We start from the raw sequence: 23513 nt of genomic DNA, 5'->3' as shown, positions 1-23513 counted from the left end.
TTAGCCTCTTTAATTATTATTGTGCAGCTGGAAAAAAGGAGTTCCATGCATTCAGTGTAATCTCTGTTTCAATTGCTCTTTATATGAAGGCCGATCGGCTACAGTGGGGCTGTCTAGACTACAATTTTTTAATTCTGTTTTAACCCATGTTAACTGATTCCAGATTAAACTGAGTTAGTTAATGTACAGGAACTCCTCACTTAATGTTGTAGTTATGTTCCTGAAAAATGTGACTTTAAGCGAAATGATGTTAAGCGAATCCAATTTCCCCATAAGAATTAATGTAAATGGGGGGGGTTAGGTTCCAGGGAAATTTTTTTCTCCAGACAAAAGACTATATATATACACACACACACACACACACACACACACACACACACACACAGAGTATAAATTTTAAACAAAAAATTTAATACTGGTACACAGCAATGATGATTGTGAAGCTTGGTTGAGGTGGTGAAGTCAGAGGGTGGGATATTTCCCAGGGAATGCCTTACTGCTAAATGATGAACTAACTCTCAAGGGTTAACTTGTTGTTAATGTAGCCTCACACTCTACAAGGCAGAAGGAATGAAGAGAGGGGAGACAGCATAGCAGACAGAGACACACACCCTGTGTGTGTGTGTGTGTGTGAGAGAGAGAGAGAGAGAGAGAGGTGCATTTCCCCTTTAAGTATGCTGATCCCTGTCTTAAGTCCACTGCCTTGTTAATTAGATCAGCAAGCTGAGACCCCCCCCCTCAGTTGCTGCCTCCGGGACTGTCGTGTGTCCCCCCTGCTCTATGGAAAATGGGGTAAGTGGGGTGCAGGAGCAGGGGGGAGGGAGACACTCTGACATTAGTTCCCCTCTTCTCCCCTGCTTCCCCTCTGCCCCCCCCCCCCCCCAGCAAGCAGGAGGCTCTGGAGCAGAGGGCAGGAGCAGCACATGGCAGTGAGGAGAGGGACAGCTGAACTGCCAGCAATTGATAGCCTGCTGGGCAGCTGCTGCACAGGGAACTTAGGGGAGCAGGGAGCTACTGGGGGGCTGCCAGTCCACCCTAGTTCCAAGCCCCCACCAACTATCTCCACCGGGCTGCTCTTCCTGCAAGCAGTGGACAAAGCAGGCAGCTGCCAAACGATGTTAGAAGGGAGCATTGCACAACTTTAAACGAGCATGTTCCCCAACTGATCAGCAACGTAACAACGAAACAATGTTAACCGGGACGACTTTAAGTGAGGAGTTCCTGTAATTGTAAATGCTAGTCCAAACACTCCACAAATGTTTGTTGGTGTGTTACTTCAGGCTGAATGAAATATTTGTTGGTTGCCATGACATCAACATGTATGCAGGGGTATAACAAACGTTTGTACCAGGATACTAAGACTGTTGGCTTACCCTAGGCTGAGTCCTAGGCCATGTCTACAATAGGAGTGCTTTGCTGGTATATCTATACCACTGTACTATACTAATAAAGCATTCCTAGTGCAGATGCAGCTTATACTGGGCAAAACTGTGCTTTTGCCAGTATAGCTTATTTCAGCCCCCCCCCCCAACCCCCGGGCTACTCTTTCACCCTTACCACCTTCTCTCCCCTCCTCCCTCCCTCCACCCCCAAGAGAAACATGCAATACCGGCAAAAGCCCAGTTTTGCCAGTATAACTGCATCTCCAGTAGGGGCTTTGCCAGTAGAGCTGTGCTGATTAGTGATTACACCTATTCACAATGTTGGCATAGCATTGTGTCCTGGACCAAATGTTTGTGGAGCATCTAGGTGAGACTTCAGACTTGTGGTACTACTACTTATCAAGTTAGCTGGCAATCAATTAACTCAAACTAAAGCAGGCCCACAAACTTTAGTCTAGACATACCCATCAGGGAGTCCTGGCTTGGAGTTATGTTGGACACAGGAAAAATGACACTTCTTGTTAGGAAGGGTTAGGTACTGAGATGTTCCCAGTTCTTAACAGGTGTATAAAGCAGCAACTTAACTGTGCATTTCCTGGTTTTCCCTAAGTTTGTGATTTGTTTTGTCTTGTAGTGCTAACATTCATTTCAGGCATATGTGGGGAGACCTTAACTGAACTGTCACTGCCCTGCTCCAAGCAATTTGTCCTGAATTGGTACTCTCAGTAGTGTCCCGCCAGAGGCCGCAGCGTTACAGGGGTCGTCCGGGATTTCAACTGGGGAGTCTCTGAAGCTCAAGATGCGCTTCCTCAGCTAGGGGAAGTAGGTAACCCACACACCTTCTGGGTGTGGTGTTCTGTCCCATCTAGTGGCACCGAGACCACTTAGAGAGAGATAAAATGAGTCTGCTCTACAGCCTTAGCTAACAGGCAGTTGGCTTTTAGCTCATGCTGTAAGGCTCATGCACTAAGCTCCAGAGGTCCATGGTTCGAGCCCGCCCACCAACGACTGGGATCTGTCAGCGTTACACAGGCAGCTGCCACCCCAAGAGGGAGAGAGCTGCCATGCCACGCCTGGCCGTGAAGAGGTGCCAAGCAGTGAGTTGACACTCTTCAGCGCTTCCTGTGATAAACTGAGAACCTTGGACAATAACGGGGTGGTAGGAAGTGTCACACCCTTGTGTTGCCCTCAGAGTGGCCTGGGTCAGAGCCCAGCAGGAGGCCCTCAGCTCCCCCACCATCTGCTTTAGAAAAACCATGTTCACTTTTCCTCAACATACTATAGTTAGTTAGTATACTGCAATTTCACATTTGCATTTCTTCAGAACTCTTGGGTGAATACCATGCTGTTTAATTTATCAATTTGTTGCAAAACCACCCTACTGGTCCTTACTGAATACAGTCAAGTCATGATCAGTGGCCCCAGAGCAACCACAAACATCCAGTCCTGTGATCAGTTCATCTTTACCCACCACAAGAAGGCCCACAATAGAGTCACCCCTAGTTGGGTACAAAACTTTGTGTTAGAAAAGTATCTATAATTTTTCAAAATCTCCACGCATGATTTATTCCTGGCTACGTGAGACCTCCCCCGTCTGTCTCCCAATCGGAAGTCCCCCGTGCTAACCTAGTTTCTTCCCACAAGTCAGAGACAGGTGCAAAAGGAGAAACATTTCCTGCTCTCTGGTTTGGATTCAGTGAACTGTGCCAGCCCCCCACCGGTTCATCTGTTGGGCTATGTTAGCAGATTGATCCCTATCCAATCGAGGTTCTTGATTTTCTAATGTTTGATTGGGGGTTGGAAAATCCCACCATTGCGGAAGCTGGCAGAAGGTACTGTTGTGCAATAGCAGTCTTAAGTCCTTGTCATGAAGATTTTTGTAAGTGGACTAGTGTGATTAGAACAATGGTTACAGACAGCATAGCCAAAATCATAGATCTAGCCTATTTATTTTGAAAAGGTATGTGCTAATTGGAAGAGTTTTGGCTCTGTCACTTTAGAGACCTAGGTTCTGTTTCCAGCTATGTTGGAAGAGACCTTGTGCAACCTCTCTGTTTTCTTATGTGGAAGGAATGATAGTTGCCTACCCTAAAGGAGAGAGATGAGATTTTGGCCAACAATAAGGCTATAAAGTACACAAAAACATGGTCACAGAAGAGATTACAGTAAAAATCCTGTTCTGTTTCCTAGCCCAGTGCACCTTCCCTGAGTTAAAGTGTAGTTTGAATGGAAGATCTGTCTCTATCTCATCGTACCACATGCCAGCAGGTTGCAGCGGAACATTGTACTGCAAGGTCTAATAAATGTTACTATTTCAAATGCTTGGCCTTCTTTTTCGGTCCCCTGCATGACACCTCTCTAGGGGCATTCCAGCGACAGACAGGTCATGTGAAAAATTAGTCAACATTTTTTTAAAAGCACGTGAAAGTTTTACCAGTTATACCAGTATAATTAAACTGATATGTACCAGTATAAATACTTGTGCGGAAACTCTTATTTTGGGTGGCCTTTATTTTTGTTTTGTTTTGGTATAGACTAAACCACTTAAAGAGACATAAACTAAACTGGAAAAAGACACTCTTAGACTGGAATAAGAGTGTCCACACAGGGAGATATTCTGGTGTAACTGTGTTGGTTTAAAGTCACACCTTAGGGCTTGGCTACACTTGTGAGTTACAGCACATTAAAGGAGCCCCAGGTGCATTAGCTCACTACCCGTCCACACTGGCAAGGCACGTAGAGCGCTCTGACTCCGTGGCTACAGCGCTGCTGGTATTCCACCTCAGCAAGTGGAATAACGGTTGCTGCGCCCTGGCTGGAGCACCGCGGAACCAGTGTGGACGCCCTGGTCTGTTAGTGCACTCTGATCAGCCTCCAGCAGTCTCCCACAATGCCTGTTCTAGCCACTCTGGTCGTCACTTTGAACTCTACTGCCCTGCCCTCAGGTGACCAACCGTCAGACCCGCCCTTTAAATTCTCTGGGAATTTTGAAAATCCCCTTCCTGTTTGCTCAGCCAGGCGTGGAGTGCTCTCAGTGAATCTTTCCAGGTGACCATGCCTCCACGCGCCAGGCGAGCCCCAGTATGGAGCAATGGCAAAGTGCTGAACCTCATCAGTGTTTGGGGGGAGGAAGCTGTCCAGTCCCAGCTGCGCTCCAGCTGCAGGAATTACGATACCTTCAGGCAGATATCAAGGGACATGATGGAAAATAGCCACGACCAGGATGCACTGCAGTGCAGGGTTAAAGTGAAGGACCTGAGGAATGCCTACCACAAAAACCATGAGGCAAACAGCTGTTCCGGTGCTGCCCCCGCGACCTGCTGTTTCTACAAAGAGCTGGAGGCGATACTTGGGGGCGACCCCACCTCCACTCTGAGTACCACCATGGACACTTCAGAGCCCAGTTCAACAAGGCGGGAGGAGGAGGAAAGCAGGAGCGAGGGTGCTGAGGCGGAGGAAGACACCCCGGAATCCCTTGCTTCCCAGGTCATCCTCAGTAGTGAGATATCTTCCAGGACGAACTCCTGTGGAAAATGTGGGGACAGTGTTCAGTATAGGGGCCCCCTGCCACTGTTGGCTCTCCCCAAGGCACAGAAACCCAGAGGACAGTACAGCCGTGAAACAATCAGTCACGCTTGACCCTGTGCTTACTCTCCATTTTGGGGCTCCCGTGGGTTATGTGCGCTCACTTTGGGATGGGCAAATTATGCTATTGTGTAGACTGTGCTTGCCCTTAAGTACGGGGGAATCATTGCTCTGTCTGGTGTGAACAATGCTGCCTCTGTTAAGTGTTGCATTTTGCCTTTACAGATCTCAGCCGTCCTTGAGATCTCAGCCGTCCGTGTTATCACCAGCCGAAAGATTCCAAAGAATCAGAAAGAGCCCACGCAGAAGCAAGAAAGACACGTTGCATGAAGTGATGCAGCATCCAAGTAATGAAAATCGAAAAGTGCAGGAGTGGTGGGAGAGTGAAAGGAGGGTCCACCAGCAGAATGAGGAGTGCCGGCACAAAAGTGTGGTGCTCTGGCAGCAAAGCACGGATCGGCTGATAAGAATAATGGAGCGCCAAGCGGACTCTATTCAGGCGCTCGTAGCCGTGGAGGCGGAGCACTATCGCACCCGCACCTCCTTGCAGCCCTTGTCCCAAAACTCTTTCCCTTGTGCCCCCATGTCACCTCCAACCTACTTTCCCCAACATCCGGGTTCTTACCGCCACCAGCTGCCTCCAATACCTGGAGCTTCACCACCCAGCCCTGAAAACTATGACCCTTACCAACTGCACTCAACCCCCATCACTATGCAGTATAGCCATCCTGAAGTGAAGCACTCCAGACAGGAAGGCTGAGTATCATAACAGGTCATATGCCAATCTGTGATTGTACCATTCCCCACCCCACCCCCTTGCCCTTTCTGTTTCCCAAGCAGTTGTGTTTCTTTTCAATAAATGAATTTTATTTTCAATAAATGGATTTTTTGGCTTTGAAAACATTCTTTATTATTGCATAAAGTAAAAGATACCTTAGCCCAGGAAAGAAACAGGCACTGCAAGTCAGCATAGCAAACACAGATTCCTACTAACATTAGAACCACTGCACTTCACTCCCGTGCAGGGCACCAGACATTACCGGTGGCTTTCAGCCTCAAATTGGTCCCTCAAGGCATCCCTAATCCTCTAATAGCCCTGCTCTCTGGCTGTTCAAATTCATCCTCCAGGTGTTGAACCTCCGAGTTCCATGCCTGAGTGAATCGTTCACCCTTCCCTTCACAAATGTTATGGAGGGTACAGCACGCGGATATAACTTCAGGGATGCTGTCATCGGCTAGGTCCAGCTTCCCATACAGAGAGAGCCAGCGGCCCTTTAAACGGCCAAAAGCACACTCCACAGTCAATCTGCAGTGGCTCAGCCTGTTGTTGAACCGCTCCTCGCTGCTATCAAGGTTCCCTGTGTAGGATTTCATAAGCCACAGCATTAAAGGGTAAGCGGGGTCTCCAAGGATAACAATGGGCATTTCGACTTCCCCTATGGTGATCTTCTGGTCTGGGAAAAAAGTCCCAGCTTGCAGCTTCCTGAACAGGCCAGTGTTCCGAAAGATGCGTGCATCATGCACCTTTCCGGGCCAGCTTGCGTTAATGCCAATGAAATGCCCATGGTGATCCACAAGCCCCTGGAGAACCATAGAGAAATACCCCTTCCGATTAATGTACTCGGAGGCTAGGTGGGCTGGTGCCAGAATTGGAATATGCGTGCCATCTATCACCCCTCCACAGTTAGGGAAACCCATTTGTGCAAAGCCATCCACAATGTCATGCACGTTATCCAGAGTCACAGTTCTTCTGAGCAGGATGTGATTAATGGCCCTGCAAACTTGCATCAATACGATTCCAACGGTCGACTTCCCCACTCCAAACTGGTTAGCGACCGATCGGTAGCTGTCTGGAGTTGCCAGCTTCCAGATTGCAATAGCCACCCACTTCTCCACCATTGGGGCAGCTCTCAATCTCGTGTCCTTGCACCGCAGGTTGGCGGCGAGCTCCTCACACAGTCCCATGAAAGCGGCTTTTCTCATCCGAAAGTTCTGCAGCCACTGCTTGTCATCCCAGACTTGCATGACGATGTGATCACACCACTCAGTGCTTGTTTCCCGAGCCCAAAAGTGGCGTTCCATGGCCGTGAGCATGTCCATGAATGCCACAAGCAAACTCGTGTCATATGTGTTACTCAAGTCGATATCATCGTCGGAGCCCTCACTGTCATCATAAGGAATAACTCGACTGCCAAACGTGATGTGCTGGAGAGACTCGTCAGCATACTCCTCAGCAGTTCGGGCTCCATTCCCGCAGACCAAAAGGGAAGACAGAGCTTGCGATACAAAAAACGTTGAAAGATGGTGCCAAATGTGGACGGAAGCAAAGGGAATGTTGGAAGGCGAACCGATGCATCACGGGGCGTTGGGACAGGACCCAGAATGCCCCGCACTTCCCGCCCCCTTCCCACAAGCCACAGCGCCAGAGTGGGAAGAGGTGCTCTGTGGGATAGCTGCCCATAATGCACCGCTCCCAATGCCGCTGCAAGTGCCGCAAACGTGGCCACGCCAGTGCGCTTGCAGCTGTCAGTGTGGACAGACTGCAAAGCTTTCCCTACTGCACTCTATGAAGGCGGGTTTAACTCAAAGCACTCTACATCTGCAAGTGTAGCCATGCCCTTAGTTTATACCAGTATAGCTTTCCTGTGTAGACAAGTTCCTGTGTAAGGAACACCTGGATCAAATTACCACATATTTGCACTTTACCCTTTAACATATCAATTTTCAAGCCAATCTGGCCACATATGTGCAATTCAGTGAGAATGTAAAATTCAGCTTTAAGCAGAAACCATGTTGCCACCCCTCAATATATATACATATTATATAAATATTAGGAAGACTAAGCTATGACAAGAAGAAACAAGTCCTTGTAAATTTTGTACTGTTATTTTTGTCACCAATGCAAAAATATTTTTTTAATTGGTAAAAAAAATCTATGTGTTTGTTTCTTTATAAAAGTCAGTGGGAAATCCCCCAGGAACTGAGAGTGAAAACAGAACAGAAACTACCCCAGGTGTTCAGAGAATGACAAACAGATCTGTACTTACTAATGAGACCACAGTAATGCCTAATAATTCACAGCCAGTTTGCCACTTGTTGTTTACCCAACAAGCTGATAACAACAGATTGCACGCCCCCCCTCCCCGCCATAAGAATTTCATGATAGTCAAGTCACAGCCCCACATTCTGTCATCAAACTTATGTAGAATCATAAACAGAAGGTGATAAATTCAGAAGTGAGTCTACATGGAGCCTAAAATGCTAAGGACCCCTGTATTGTGGCCACTGGTTGAGCTTGCATCAGCATTAGCAACTGTGGGAATTTTTTGTATAAAGAACTCTAATGTACACATAACATAGTGATGTCCACTAGGTCTGCCCATCTAGGGAAGGACACTCCTGCTTCAAGAGAGGATGTTTTGCAACTATAACTGCTCCCACTTTTCACAGTTCTCCTTTAAGGGTTACATTTTCAAAGGCCTCAACCTAGCCACCATTTGTGCACATGAAATTCTACGTACACACAGTTTAGCACACTGACAGTTGTATGCACAAACGATAGCATTCATACCCACAAAACCCCCTTGTACTCAGTACAAACTCTGTTTACATGCACAAATGGAATTTGTAGGCAGGATTCAATTGACTTCAATAGAGTTACTCCAGATTTGCCCTGATATAACCCAGTCAGAATCTGCCTTTTTATATATAAATTCTAGTAAGTACACAAGCTAATGATAGTGCCCAAGACAAATATCTGTATTACTGACTTTGGATAATTCAGCAATAGATATCACATTCTGAAAATTTGACCCTAAGAAAAAATTACCCCCATTTTGCTTAGTCATGCACCATCTGAGAGTTCAAAAATGTACATCCCCATTCCTGATGTTTCAGGATTCAAAGGCAATACTGTAATATTTAGCAATGCCTTCTGCTATGTGGATTCAGAACTGATCTACAGTATCAGGGCCCTGTACTGTTAACAGTTAATGGAGATTCTCCTTCAGCTCTGTGCTTTGGTAGCAGGACGTTCCTAACATTTCGAGTTGACATAGTAACAACTGTGTAGTTCCCAGGGAGCTGTGGTTTTCTTACAATACTAACCCGTTGACATCTGACTTAAATTCTCTAGTTGCACTTGTGACAAGTTATGAGAACTAAATATCATGAACAAATCAGTGCATTATTCCACTCTTAAGTGCTTCAGGAATATCTATTTAAAAAAAATAAATCTCTCTCTCTGTCATATATATATATATATATATATATTGTTTTCATGATAATGCTACTGACTGACATTTAACCTGTACTTTCAACAATATGATGAATAAAAAGGGAATGCTTGTCTTCTTCTAGCCCTGCTAACAGACGCACACAGAGTTTATATGTTTAAACAGAGCTAAGCAAAGATCTAGATGTTTTTGAAATGCATGGGTTGATTATTGCCTAAGCTACCAGAATATAGTTTGCTCTACAAAATAACCTTTGGCTGATCGAACCAAGTAGTTCCCTTTGTCACCCCAGCCTGAAGAACTCTATCTTATCAGCCAATCACCAGAGCTTTGTGGTGGGAATAACCTAACCAGAGTGCAGGCTGCATACTTCTGTGCCAGCTCATTACCTTCCCCAAAAGTCTCATTGCTGGTGAGCCATGGAGCTGCTTGTAAATGTAAGAAAATGGATAGAAGAAAACAAAGCTGCTTTTTTGCCCCCCGTCTGCAATAAGCTTATGTAAGTAAATGAAGATCTTGTTTTACCTTGAATATTCTCAGGGATAAAAGGAACCTGCTGTAAATTTCATGCAAATGGGAAAGATTAATGAGTGTGGATAAAATTGTTCTTCCTGTCTGGGCACAGGCTTTTTTTTTAAAAGATAGAAAGTGCTTGAAAACTGTTTAATATTTTAAAATAGATGGAGTGCTGTGTTCAGCACACTGCAATATATGGCCCTGATCCACAGTTCATTGAAGTCTACAGCACTCTTTCTACTGACTTCAGTGGGCTTTGGATTAGGCCCTATGGGAGAAAAATCTCATAGGATCACACTCGTGAATTATGAGATTCACCTAATAAATTACCACTACTTCCCCCACACTTTGTGTTTCCAGACTTGGTGGCGAAAGCCATTCCAGCAGTGAGAGAGGGGCCACTCCAGCTCCAGAAGTGAAGGATGACCCCATTATTACAATCAAAGAATAGCAGAGTAATCCATAAAACCAGGGGGTAGGGAAGAAGAGGGATGCTGAGCGAGTTAAATTCATTACCACCACTGTCAGCTGGGGGCTCTGCGAGCTGCTCCGGCCTATTCAGTTTCCTGACTGTGACTCAGGCTATGTCTACATTAGCACTTCTGTCGTTATAACTTATGTCGCTCAGGGGTATGAAAAAACACCCCTCCGAGTGACATAAGTTTCACTGACAAAAGCACCGGTGTGGACACTTGCAGTGTGGCTCTGCCAGGGTCCAGAATTTGGCACCTTCTTCCAATCACAGTGATAACAATTATTTCTTATGTCAGTGGAATAAAGCGTAATGTGTTTGCTTCTGAACCTACAGTACATGAATCAGAAAAGAAGGGTCTCCTTAAGAAGAGTTTCCATTTCCTATCCCTCTTTTTTATATATATTATAATGTTTTTATATAATAATCCAATTTTCACATTATATTATGTTCCTTTTATTTTCTGTGATATATGTTTTAATCCATCGAAAGGAAATTGCAAATGAACAAAACTTCCAGGAACCACTTCTTTTTCTCCTACCCCAAAGGATTCCTTGTAATTGAAAGCCGAATAGCCGGTTCTGACAGTTAAGGAATGTTAATGCTTTTCATGACTGTGTGTAAATGCTTGCTTTTCTGAGTAACTATGCCAAGATACAGAGTTCATGGAGGATGTGCACATTCCCTCATCTATTGAAAGTACAGTTTGATGTTCTATTGTAGACAGAAAGAAAGACAAAAATGCTCGGTCTGAGTAGATCTCATGGCATGAAAGAGCACAAGAAAGTGTCTTCTGTTTCTGATTTCTTTCATTCAATTATTAGTTTGAAATATTCATTTAAAATGAATTCTGCTATACTTTTGCAAGGTGGCTTCATTTCTCAGCTTAACAATACCACCTTTTAACCACAGCACCTGTGCTATTGTTGAAGTATTTTGAATATTCCTCCTTTCTGCTCTTCATCAATAAGGGATATCTACTTTGCTGTTGCTGCAAACTTTTTTTCCCCCACCCCTAAACACTCTTCCTGCCTTGGGTCAAATCTCTCTGCAAAGCTTCAGAAAATTGTTCTTGTGCAGGGGAATCTCACAGAAGTCAGAATGAAAAAATCATTCCCATTAGGGTGACCAGCATCAACCAATCTGTGCCACGCTGTACCAGAGCTGGTTAAATAATGGTGAATGTTTTTGGAAAATGTTCATCTCTCAATGTAACCTCAGCCTATGGTGAAAGAGACCGAATTTGTCTAATAAATACCTATGGCTCCTAAGTTTCTCTCTGCCATTCTCCTGTCTCTATCAAAATGTTGGCAGGGCTTTTAAAAGGACTCCAGGGTCTATGGCAAAAATGGCTAGCAGATTTCTGAAATTATTTCAAAACTTTGGTTCTATCTCCACACTAAAATCAGTTGTGTGAGGTGCATTAGGTGGTGATCCTGTCACCATTTCTATCACAGTGGGCAACCTTTTCAAAAATGCCTAAGTGACTTAGGAGTCTCCCGAAACCCACAACAGCAAGTCTCAGAGACCGGGTCAATGGATTTGGGTTCATGCTACGGGGCTAAACATAGCAGCATTCCCGCTTGGGCTGGTGGCCGGGCAGAGCCCACACTTGGCAAAAGCAGACTAAGCAATTGCTTAGGCCCTGAGCAGCTCAAGAGGGCCCCCTATTTGCTTTTTATTATAAGAACTTGCCTGTTTTAGTGTTGTGGGGGGTGGAAAATATGCCTGCTTAGGCCCCAATGGGCTAGCACCAGCTCTGAGCCTGGGGTCTGAAACCTGGTGAGGGAAGGGGGTCTCAGAACCTGGGCTCCAACCCAACCAGGAGCGTCTACGCTGCTATTTTTAGCCTCGTAGCTTAAGCCCTGTGAGCCCGAGTCAGTTGACTTGCATGTTCCAACATCTCAGAAACTCTCCTAACATGACTCTGTTGAAGATGGCTGAGTGTAGGCATGGTGACAACACACTCAGCATTGAGGCCCAGATTCAATGTGAACAGATTGCTTCTCTATCTCTGCGGTAGCTCTGTGTCCCTCTGCTCTCATCCCGGAGTTGCATTTCATGGTAGTGTTGCTCCACTGCAACTGGACTACCAAGGACTTCCCAGCCAGAGCTGTTCCCAGCTCTATTCCCAGCATCCCCTTCAGTAGGGGTCTCTCTGTGGTGTAAGATACTACCTGGGAAATGTAATACCTCTGGCTGCTGACCTGGGGGAAGGGTGAGATCCACACATAGAGGGTCCCTTCTGCACATGGAACTTGGAGGTACAGTCTGGCCTGAAGGGAGCTGCCTGAAGGCTAATTTTGGCATTCGGAGTAATAGAGCTGAGAGAAAAAGTGCTCATCAGAATTCATAAGCATGGCAGAATTAGACAGAGGGCCTGATTCCCCTCTCACTTCCACCACTTTAGAATCAGGTGCAATCTGGTGAACTCATTCCTGTGGCACCATTGTAAGAGTGGTGTAAGCGAGAGAGGATTCAGGACCAACATTCTTAACATCAATAGCTTTCAGTAACTTTACTAGCTGTGAAGCATTACATTTTACTTACAAACTTCTAGTCTGATCAGGTGATATTGCAACAATAATAATACCTAGCTCTCATATAGCACTTTTCATCTTTAGATCTCAAAGCATGTTATAAAACCCAGGTCTCCTGAATTCCAGTCCAGGGGCCTATTCACTGGGTCATATTGCCTAAACTATTTAATAAATTAGTTATTGGCTGTAAAATACTTCTAAATCCTCAGATGAAATATAGAAATGCAAGATATTCTAACTGATCTCTTTAAAATATTTTTTCCAGGCACTGTCAGCAGCTGAATGTGATGTTTGTTGGAGGACCAAACCAAAGGAAGGATTATCATATTGAAGAAGGAGAAGAGGTAACACATAGTACATTTATGTTTTACTGCTTTTATTGATCTCTAAGTTTAAGAAATTTATAAGTGATACCTGCAAATTAGTAATGTCCTGCTTAATTCTATTAAACTGATCAGTGGTTGGCAGAGAACAGAACTAGCAGTTCCATCAAAATACTTCATGAAATTGGGTCAATTTCACCAGAATTTTGTTTAGGAAAAGAATGCAAAAAAGTTCCAACAATGTCAAAATGTCCCATTGCAATATTTTCTGAATGAAACTTTTCAGTTTTTCATGTTTAAATGATGTTTTGTTTTGCATTCTGTATTTTCTATTCTAGATTATAATACAACACTTTTTAAAATATCAAAATCTAAAAGAAACATTTAGAATTTCCCCCTCAATTTTCCTTTATGGAGAATTTAAATTTTTTGGTTTTCATTCCAATTCAGAATGAAAAAAATTCAACATCGGGAAATCCTTTGCACAGCTCTAGTATTTATGTAATGGGGTTCTGCTTTCTACTGACAGAAGGCATGCTTTGCACCTTGAGTAGCCATTTGCCCACGTGTGGAGTGCAAATAGACCAAATCAAATAAAAATGGCAACATCTTACACCCAAATTTGCACTGCTGTAAGCCTGGGATTTTCAAATAAACACAAATGAGCTAGATACAAAACTCCCATTACATTTCAATGGAATTTGACCACCTAATTCCCATAGTATAATGAACATTTGAAAATGTCAGCCTAAATGACTTCACAAAAACAAGGCAGTACAGAATTAGGCCTAGCGTTTTTAAAAGACTTTGTGGGAGTTTATATACTTACCATGGAAACAATTAATAGAATCATACCTTAGGTGATTTTATATTGTAATAGTAATATAGCTTAATTGTAACTGAGGTGAAAAGCACCTGTTATATATTTATAAGTAAATACTGCTGGGAAAAACTGCGTGCATTTTTCTCTATAAGAGATAAGATCCTGGTGAAAGAGGTAATCACAACTGTAGGATGTCAGGTTACAAAACATTTGAAGGAACCTCCGATCTCTATTCTGATGTTATACTACATTATTATTACATAGTATTGATAGGGTTGGGTGAAGCTAAAGGAATTAAGGTTTGGCACTGGAGCTATTGTGGTTGGCACAGGTGCTGGAACTAGGGGTGCTGGGGGTGCTGCTGCACCCCCTGGCTTGAAGTGGTTTCCATCATATACAGTGTTTACAGTTTGGTTCAATGACTGTCAGTACCCCCACTATACAAATTGTTCCAGCACCCCTGGTGATGGGGTTGCAAAATTAAAATTAATGACCCCAAACCACCCGAACAGGTGACAACTAGGCGTGTGCGATCTTGGGGGGGACGGGAATATTTCTGTATTGAAGCAGATTCTCTTGGGGTATTTGAGTGGCTCATTCCATGATGCGATCTACTTTTCTTGTGGAGTGTCCTTGTTTGGTGACGGTGGTTTGAACTGTATTCTGGTCTATATCCCGGACTTCCTCCTCGGAGCATATTCTGTGGTATCTGAGTGCTGGCTTTAGATAACAGATTTCTGGGTGTGTTTGGAGGGGTTACTGGATCTATGAAGGTAGGTGTGGTGATCCATTTGTTTCTTGCATGTAGCTGCCTGTAGAGTTCCGTTGCTGAAGTTGATCCTGGTGTCCAGGAAGTTGATGCTAGTGTGGGAGTGTTCCAAAGAGAGTTTAATGTACAGGTGGTGGTTGTTGAAGCTGTGGTGGAAATTCATAACCTAGTTGTCACCTACCACCCCACACTGGAACCCATAAGAGGTATCATCCAACAACTATAACCCATCCTGAAAGAAATCTTTCTGAACCCCCTCTTCTGGCCTTCAAACAACCACCCAACCTAGGGGCCACCAAATGAAATTAATGGGTAGCAGGTTTAAAACAAATAAAAGGAAGTTCTTCTTCACTCAGCGCACAGTCAACCTGTGGAACTCCTTGCCTGAGGAGGTTGTGAAGAATAGGACTATAACAGGGTTTAAAAGAGAAATGGATAAATTCATCGAGGTTAAGTCCATTAATAGCTATTAGCCAGGATGGGTAAGGAATGGTGTCCCTAGCCTCTGTTTGTCAGAGGGTGGAGATGGATGGCAGGAGAGAGATCACTAGATCATTACCTGTTAGGTTCACTCCCTCTGGGGCACCTGGCATTGGCCACTGTCTGCAGACAGGATACTGGGCTGGATGGACCTTTGGTCTGACCCAGTATGGCCATTCCTACGTTCTTAACTTCTCCAGGCTCACTGTGAGAAGCAAGCTCCCCACAGACCAGGACACACCAACTCAAAGCGGCACCAGACCCTGCCAGAACAACAGATGCAAAACCTACAGACATATCTCCACTGCTCCAGTGATCAACACCACCCACAACAATCTTTCAAGATCCATGGGTCCTACACATGCCTATCACAACATGTGGTATACCTCATCTAGTGCAAGAAATGCCCCAATAACAGCTATATGGGTAAAACCAGACAACCACTATGCTCTTGAATGAACTCACACAGGAAATGACAAAAGGCAAAAACACCACATCATCTGTGGGTGAACACTTTTCATAAAGCGATCACTCCGTATCTGACCTATCCGTCCTCATCCTCAAAGGAAACCTGCACACCACTTCCAAAAAATGACCCTGACAGCTTAAATTAATAACTTTGCGAGACACTAAAAGTCATGGACAGATCAGAGACACTGGATTTATGACTTATGAAAACAATCTATAACCCACTAACAACCCCCCTCCTCAGTTGCTTTTCCCCTGCCACTTGCATTTCTCCCTATGACTAGAGGGCTGTTAATGGGTCACTTTATCTTGAATGGTCCCTTGAAATATGTGTTATCTACTTATGCCAAACACTTTGTTCACCTTGTATTTAGCAGTGACACTCTGAACCCTGATCTACACCACAGAGTTAGGTCGATGCAAGGCAGCTTACATCAACCTAATTCTTTAAGCATTCTCAAAAAGAAAAGGAGTACTTGTAGCACCTTAGAGACTAACAGAGTCACCCTAGAGACAATTTATTTGAGCATAAGCTTTCATGACCTACAGCTCACTTCACTTTAAGCATTGCGATACAGCATGGCCAAAAGGCAGCAGGAGAGTGTGAGAAGGTACTCTTATCCCTGTAGAGGGAAGAAAGTTTGCTGTAGATTAATTAAAGCACCTGAAGCCAATTAGAGCATCTGAAGCCAGTCACCTGACAAAAACCCCCTGCTTCAATCAGACAAGAGGAGCAGTTGAAGCAGAGGGGATTGGTGTTGGAGCAGTTTGGAGGAGATGAAGCAGAGGGGATTGGTGTTGGAGCAGAGAGCAGTTTGGAGGGAAGTAGAGGAGAGTTTGGAGAAGTGCTGTGGGCTAAGAAGACCAAGACCCTAGGTAAAGGGACACCTGGTTTGTGCAGAGGGAGGGCAGGAAGCCCCATAAGCTGAAGGGCAGGAGAGGGAAGTAGCCTGGGGAAGGAACCGCTAGTGCAAGTGGTTTACTGCTATCGCTAGGGCCCCTGAGCTGGGACCCAGAGTAGAGGGTGGGCCCAGGTCCCTCCCTCTCCACTAGTCTAGGACACTAGTGGGGCAGTTAATACCCCAGTTCAGGGGCAAGAAACTGTGCCCTGAATGTCACCCCAAGAAGAGAAAGCGTGAGACCCATCATAGTAGTGCTGGCGATTTGCCACAGCATCTACACTAAAATGTCACTCCCACTGATGTAACTCACCCTACGCTGACTTAATAAATCCAACTCCGTGAGAGGTGTAGTGCTTAGGTTGATATATTTTGTCTGATGCAGTGTCAGGGTAAACCCTGCGTTGCTCACGTTGACTGCTGCTGGCTTTCTGAAGCCATCCCATTATGCCCCACACTGACAGTTCAATTGTTGCAAGTGCTCCTGGTGAGGATGCGCAATGCCAACACAAGGAGCATAGCATGGACATGCAAAAGCAATTTAATTACTGAAGTGGACGTATGTCAACATAACTTTGGTTTACATAATTTTGTAGTGTGGACATACCCTAAGTAAGTTTCCCAGCACTGAAGAGCTCTGTGTAAGCTCATAATCTTGTCTTTCTCACTAAGAGAAGATGGTCCAGTAAAAGATACTACCTCACCCACTTTGTCTCTTGTTTTCTGTTTTTTCTATTAAGCTGGAAAGAAAGAAACAAAATTGAACACTAGTTGTCACTCTAAGCCTATCTTTCCCGTCTTTGTACCCATCTGTCTGTATTCTCAAGCTGCATATGATGGACTTGGCTTTTACAAATTGCTGAAATAGAAATGACAGGAATTAATTAATTTCAGCCAGGAAATTCAAGAGGACAATAAATAAAGCTGAGAAAAGCAGTATGAAGTTTAGCCTTTTCATGCATGAACTGCTCTCTGTCTCAGACCTTTCCAGTCTTAATGCTGAATCGCATCTCTTTGCACTGAATGCACTTTTCAAGTTACAAGATTGGTTACGTGGAAAGGTTCCTATGGTAATTAACATGAAGTTCCTTGGAAAATAGCAAATATTTTTTTCCTTCCCTAACTGTACACATATTATGACAACACAGGTAAAAAGCAATCAAATTTCTTTTACAGCAGCTGCCTATTAAATATTGTTTTAGACTACATCTACACTTGAGCTGGGGGTGTGATTCCCAGGACCTCTCATTGAGCTAGCCAACGAAAATGAGTAGTGTAGCCACAGTAGCCTGGGCAGTGGCAAGTGGCAGCACAGGCTAGCCACCAGGAGTATGTACCCACAGGATCCAGTTGGGTTTGTACTCAGCACAGCTAGCCCATGTGCCTATGGCCACTGCGTGTGCTGCCATGGCTACAGCATGCTAGCTGTTATCAAACTAGCCCAAGTATGTCTACTCAAATTGGGAATCAGCTCCAAGTGTAGATATAGCCTTCATGTTCTTTCACTTAGTCAATATTAAACTAGCTTTTCATAGAATCATAGAATATCAGGGTTGGAAGGGACCTCAGGAGGTCATCTAGTCCAACCCCCTGCTCAAAGCAGGACCAATCCCCAATTAAATCATCCCAGCCAGGGCTTTGTCAAGCCTGACCTTAAAAACTTCTAAGGAAGGAGATTCTACCACCTCCCTAGGTAATGCATTCCAGTGTTTCACCACCCTCCTAGTGAAAAAGTTTTTCCTAATATCCAACCTAAACCTCCCCCACTGCAACTTGAGACCATTACTCCTTGTCCTGTCCTCTTCTACCACTGAGAATAGTCTAGAACCATCCTCTCTGGAACCACCTCTCAGGTAGTTGAAAGCAGCTATCAAATCCCCCCTCATTCTTCTCTTTTGCAGACTAAACAATCCCAGTTCCCTCAGCCTCTCCTCATAAGTCATGTGTTCCAGACCCCTAATCACTTTTGTTGCCCTTTGCTGGACTCTCTCCAATTTATCCACATCCTTCTTGTAGTGTGGGGCCCAAAACTGGACACAGTACTCCAGATGAGGCCTCACCAATGTCGAATAGAGGGGAACGATCACGTCCCTCGATCTGTTCGCTATGCCCCTACTTATACATCCCAAAATGCCATTGGCCTTCTTGGCAACAAGGGCACACTGCTGACTCATATCCAGCTTCTCGTCCCCTGTCACCCCTTTCCTAAAGAGACTTATGTTTTAAACTTTTATTGCAGTGAATCAGATGATTATGAACCTCAGCCTTGATATACAATAAATACAAACACATTTTAATGTGGGCTATTTAATAGGACATCTAAATGCCATATGTAGATGCTCACCTCTGAACTTAGGGGGAGGAAAATGCTCATTTACACAAACAAGTGACAAGTTGAGGCCCAGAATGTGCATATCCTATTAAGGAGCTCATGTTTAAAAGCTGGGCTCACAATCTTAATGCCAGTTTAACAGCACTATTGTATATTTAAAAATAATTTATGATGGCAGCCTATTATAAGCCACTCTGGTTATAAGGGTTTAATGTCTCAGTGATTTCAAAACTTCAGACACTGACACTTACCAGGTTGGAGGAAATTCCAGGCAGACATGTTTGTTTTGGGAGGGAAGTTAATTTTAGAACAGTTTAAATCTGTTAAGTTCATTGTTCTATGTACAGAACTACATACTCATACACAATTAGTTGACAATATCAGAAAGGATCTTCTGTGCTTCTCTAGCCCAGTGCTTCTCAGCCTGCCGGTCACATCCCCCAAGGGATTCACCAGCATATCAGGGTTTGTGAGCATGCTCCAGTTCTCGGAACTGATACTCTTAGCTTCAGGCCATTACTTGTTGTTGCATCATCCGCAACCACACTCAGAAGCATCCCTCATCTTGTATTCTGTTCCCCCTCCGATTATTTTTATAGACACTGGAGTTAAAATACCCAGTTTATCAGAGATAGGCCTGAGCTACCACTCAGACTTTAGACAAATTTGGCTCTAAACTGTGTGGCTTGAGCCCACCACGACAGCATACTCATATTTTCTCTAATATCAAGTTCCCTTTGATCTCTCTCCGCAGAAGCAAAGAGAGCAGGGCTTCATCCTGCAAACGCTTACTCATATGCAGTTCCATTGACCTCAAAACCACACTCGCTCCCAAGAGAAGGACAAGGAAATTTTGGAAATCTTTATAACTTTGATCAAACCCAGCCGCACTTGGCACAGGACCAGAATGACCACAATCCGCAAGTCTGGGCAAGTTCAGGGCTAGCACTAGAGTAGACTTAGGGCTACTCTAACTTGGACTTAACCTACACTGAAAAGTTTTGCTGATATAGCTATAACCTTCTGTAACCCCCAAGGAGATTACCCAGGTTCCTGGGACCCTGTCTGCTGGCAGCTCAGGGAGAGGCACGCTGTCCCTGGTAGGGAGGGGGAGCCAAGGCAGACTCAGAGTCTGTCCAGCAACTAATAGGGAGTGAGATGCCCTTCCCAGGGAGCTCAGAAAAGGGGAGAAGCCATTTTTTGAGACAGTCTGGAGCCAGCCAGGGCAAGGGCAGGACTGGTTGTGTGGGGACCTGGTGAGTCCCAGGCCTGCATACAGGGTTCCCCCTGAGAACTGGCCTCTAGGGACCTGACAGCAGATCCCTCAGCTGGGCTTTTTCTTCTCCACTGATGACTCCCAGTTTGTAACGTCTTTTTGCTGGTAAACTTCCCCAGCCAGGCTGAGTTAGCCCCCAGCTCCCTAGGTGAGACCAGTCACCACATGGTCAGCTCTGCTCAGTCTGCTAATTCAGGGCTGCTGCCTGCTGTGAGTGTGTCTGGATGCTGGGCTAGGAGACTACAGTTTGGATTTTAGTATAGTTGTGTAATCTGCACCTTAAGGCCTGCACCCCTTTGTGGGGAGGGGAAATCTGGGACCAAAAGCAGCCTGACTCCTGCCTGAAGAGGATCCCTGCCAGCAGAGGATCATTCATGGAGTTTGTGAGTGAACCATCTTTTAGTTAGTCAGTCAGGAAAATTGTTTTGGGGACTCCCTACTTCCTGAACTCTGTCCTCAAGCCAGGGAGTTAGGGTTTGGGGATTTTATAACCTGCTGCATATTAGTCCATAGTGGAGGGACTTACCACCTCCTCCCACTTGTGAGTCCTTTGGGCTGTACTGAATCCAGTCAGCCAGACTGCTAAACCACTGCAGAGAAGATATTGTGGTCATAGGTCATCAAGGGCCTCAGCAAAGTACATGTACCAACAGGACACTAATCTTACATTTGCTACATCAGGTCCCATGACTGGGGAAAGTCACGGGTATTATCTGCCTTGGCACCGGTGATCCTAAGAATAGTGTTTAACCCTGTTATGTTATATTTGTCTCTTGTTTAATATAATGACTGGGTTGAGTACATTGTATGTATTTGTGTTATTTCTTGGGAGCCTCCAACTATCTGGCAAAGAAGTGGGGGTTACCTGTGGTTAGAATTTTCCTCCCAAGCTGCCCTGGTGACCCTGCCAGGAAGGAGCGAGTGGGGTGGAGGCACCGCCAAATAAATTTCATAAGGTAAAATAAAAAAGATACACCCTGCTGAGTGGGTAGTGGGATCCAGAAGAACCCAGACCTGTCTATCAAAACCTGTAAGCAGATTGGCATTAAAGAAGGAAACAGGGTGGAGAGGGGGCACTAGACTTCTAATTTAGACATGGCCTATGTGCCAGTACAACTGCATCTACACTAGGGCTTTTGCCTGCACAGAAATGTCACCCAAAATAAATAAATCCATCCCACTTTTAGTTAACATTGCTATAGTTACAAAAGCTTCTAGTGTAGACCTGGCCTTATACCCAGCTATCCATGGCTTCAAGGGGCCATACTTGGAGCTAGGGATCAGCCAGCTTCAGAGGCACCCTGGCCACATCCTTTTCTCCTGGACATTTCCCCCTACACTGAAGGTGAGGTTGGGTGAGGGGTTGCATAGGAGTTGAGACAGCTCTACACACCCCACAGACTTCCCTGTTCGTGGGGCATCTTCAGGGACTGGATTTACAGGCATCCTGGCTGCTTTGTGCTGCCTGAATGGGAGCAAAGATGTAGCACTGTATCTTTTAAATTCCTCCTCCTGTGATATTTTCCAGAGTTCCCAGAAGAAAATTTCACTCTGGCATGAGATGTGGCATGTGAAAAGTGAAGGGACTGGTTTGTTTCAGGGGAAGTCAGTGGGAGATGAAGACTATGCTCATTGTGAAGCTTGACTATGGATGGATAGTTAATGATAATCAGAAATAGTTTGTCACTGGCTTCAGATTTTTATTACTACATTGTGTGCGTTTTGTTTGTTATGCAGACAGTTTAGTCAGCAAAGTAGAAAAAGGCCTGTTGGTAACTTGTAATATTTTAACACCTGATCTATCTAGCTGTGAAAATACTTTAAATAATGGGTTGTTTGTTTTTAAATGAGCGGAAACAAAGCTCCTCTTGCAATCAGTGGGAGAGAAGTTCCATTCACATCAGAAACAGCCTTCATCTTCAGAAATAGTTTCGCCGCCTAAGATTGGTGGGATAAGGCTTGGCTAGTGTCCAGGTTTCACAGGTGATTGATGCACATGAGCAAAGAAAAACATAATTTTCTCTCCCTTCTCATCCAGTTGCTTTTCCAGATTTCTGATGGTTGAAAACCTTGGGATGAGAAAGGGAGAGAAAATTATGTTATTCTGTGCTCATGTATATTGATCAGTCACCTGTGAAGCCTGGACAGCACCCAAACTCTACTCCCACATCAGAATGTGATTTGCTCTGCAAATTCATTTAGTTCTTGATAATCTGACACATAGTACATGCCAGTTCAGGGCCCAATCCTACAAGGTGCTGAGCAGCTCCAATTTCTAATCTGGCAGGACCCAAGGCACTCAGGCCCTACTCAGTTAATTTTCACGCTCAAATCAGCGATGCAGAATTCTGAATCTCTGCTACCTGCTTCGTTCTATATCACTACTTGGGTGCACTCTTTCTGGGGCTGGGCCCCAAGGTGACAGTGAGGATGACAAACTCTCTCACTTGCCTCCCCCAGTGAAACGGGGCCCAGCCAAAAAAAAAAGCAGTAGCACTGCACAGAGCAGTAGGCTCTCCGCAAAGCCTCAACCCCCCTCCTTTTTGGAACTGAAGTGCCACCTATTTCCTTTGGAAGAGCCAGTCAAACCCTTGTACCCATGAGGTGAGAGATCGTGCAGCTGGGCAGGACTGCCGTGGCAGCAGGCATCTGTCACAGCCTCAACAATGGCTCAGTATCAACAGTGCTGCTCTTCGTTGTACTCTAGTGACTTTAGTAACTGGTGATATCACTTACCTTTGGACCGCAATGGATGAGGGTGGAGCAGAGTAAAGGAGAGGAGGTGAGTCTTGGATACTCCAGAAAGCGCAAGGGAACTAGGTCAAAACCAAACTGCCAGTCTCAAGGGGTTATTGATTAATTTTCAGAAATGCCTTGCACCTGCAGCTCTCAACAGAGACATTGGGTATTCAACACTTCTGCAATATAAAGCCATCTGGTTAAGGTCAAGGGCCACTTCTGAATTCATGATAACTCTGGGAGGGTGGCTGCGAGGGGGGAGGTAATAGGTAAGGATTAATAAGAAAGCAGGGAAGTTTTACAATAACAGGAACGGGAGAGTGTCAGATAGTAAATAAGAAAGGGCTCAAATAAAAAACACAGGGAGAAGGGTTGGGGAAGAAGATGTGTAAACTTTGGGAGACTACCAAAAACCAAATTAAATAAGAGTACAAAAATTAGAAGACTTTAAACAACCCAAGCCTACCCTTGTTTTCCTTCTCTTCTCTTGCCTGTACGTTCTAGACCATAGGCTCTTTGGAGTAGGGCTCTGTCTAGGGCTCATAGCAGTTTGGGGGACACGATATAATTAATAAAAAATGAAAAGAAAAGCCTACACATTAAACACAATAGCCTGATTTCCTTTGTCTCCCGCATGTTCCTAAGACTGGACATCGGAGTCTCTCTCGAAACAG

General features: G+C 44.8%; 1 protein-coding gene across 1 annotated transcript in view; it reads left to right on the top strand.

The window, feature by feature from the left end:
• The first annotated feature begins 9599 nt into the window (after positions 1-9599).
• HAAO (3-hydroxyanthranilate 3,4-dioxygenase) overlaps positions 9600-23513 on the top strand; it is a 56893-nt gene continuing 42979 nt past the window's right edge. Inside the window, exons 1-2 of the mRNA XM_077811967.1 lie at positions 9600-9701; positions 12996-13074. Of these exons, the coding sequence (XP_077668093.1) occupies positions 9622-9701; positions 12996-13074 (159 nt within the window). The 5' untranslated portion in view covers positions 9600-9621. The remainder of the gene's footprint in view (positions 9702-12995; positions 13075-23513) is intronic.

This window comes from Eretmochelys imbricata, chromosome 3 (genome assembly GCF_965152235.1).
Source record: "Eretmochelys imbricata isolate rEreImb1 chromosome 3, rEreImb1.hap1, whole genome shotgun sequence".
NCBI classification, from domain to species: Eukaryota; Metazoa; Chordata; order Testudines; family Cheloniidae; genus Eretmochelys; species Eretmochelys imbricata.
The sequence above is the reverse complement of the archived record's forward strand: the minus strand, read 5'-3'. Positions and strand labels throughout refer to the sequence as shown.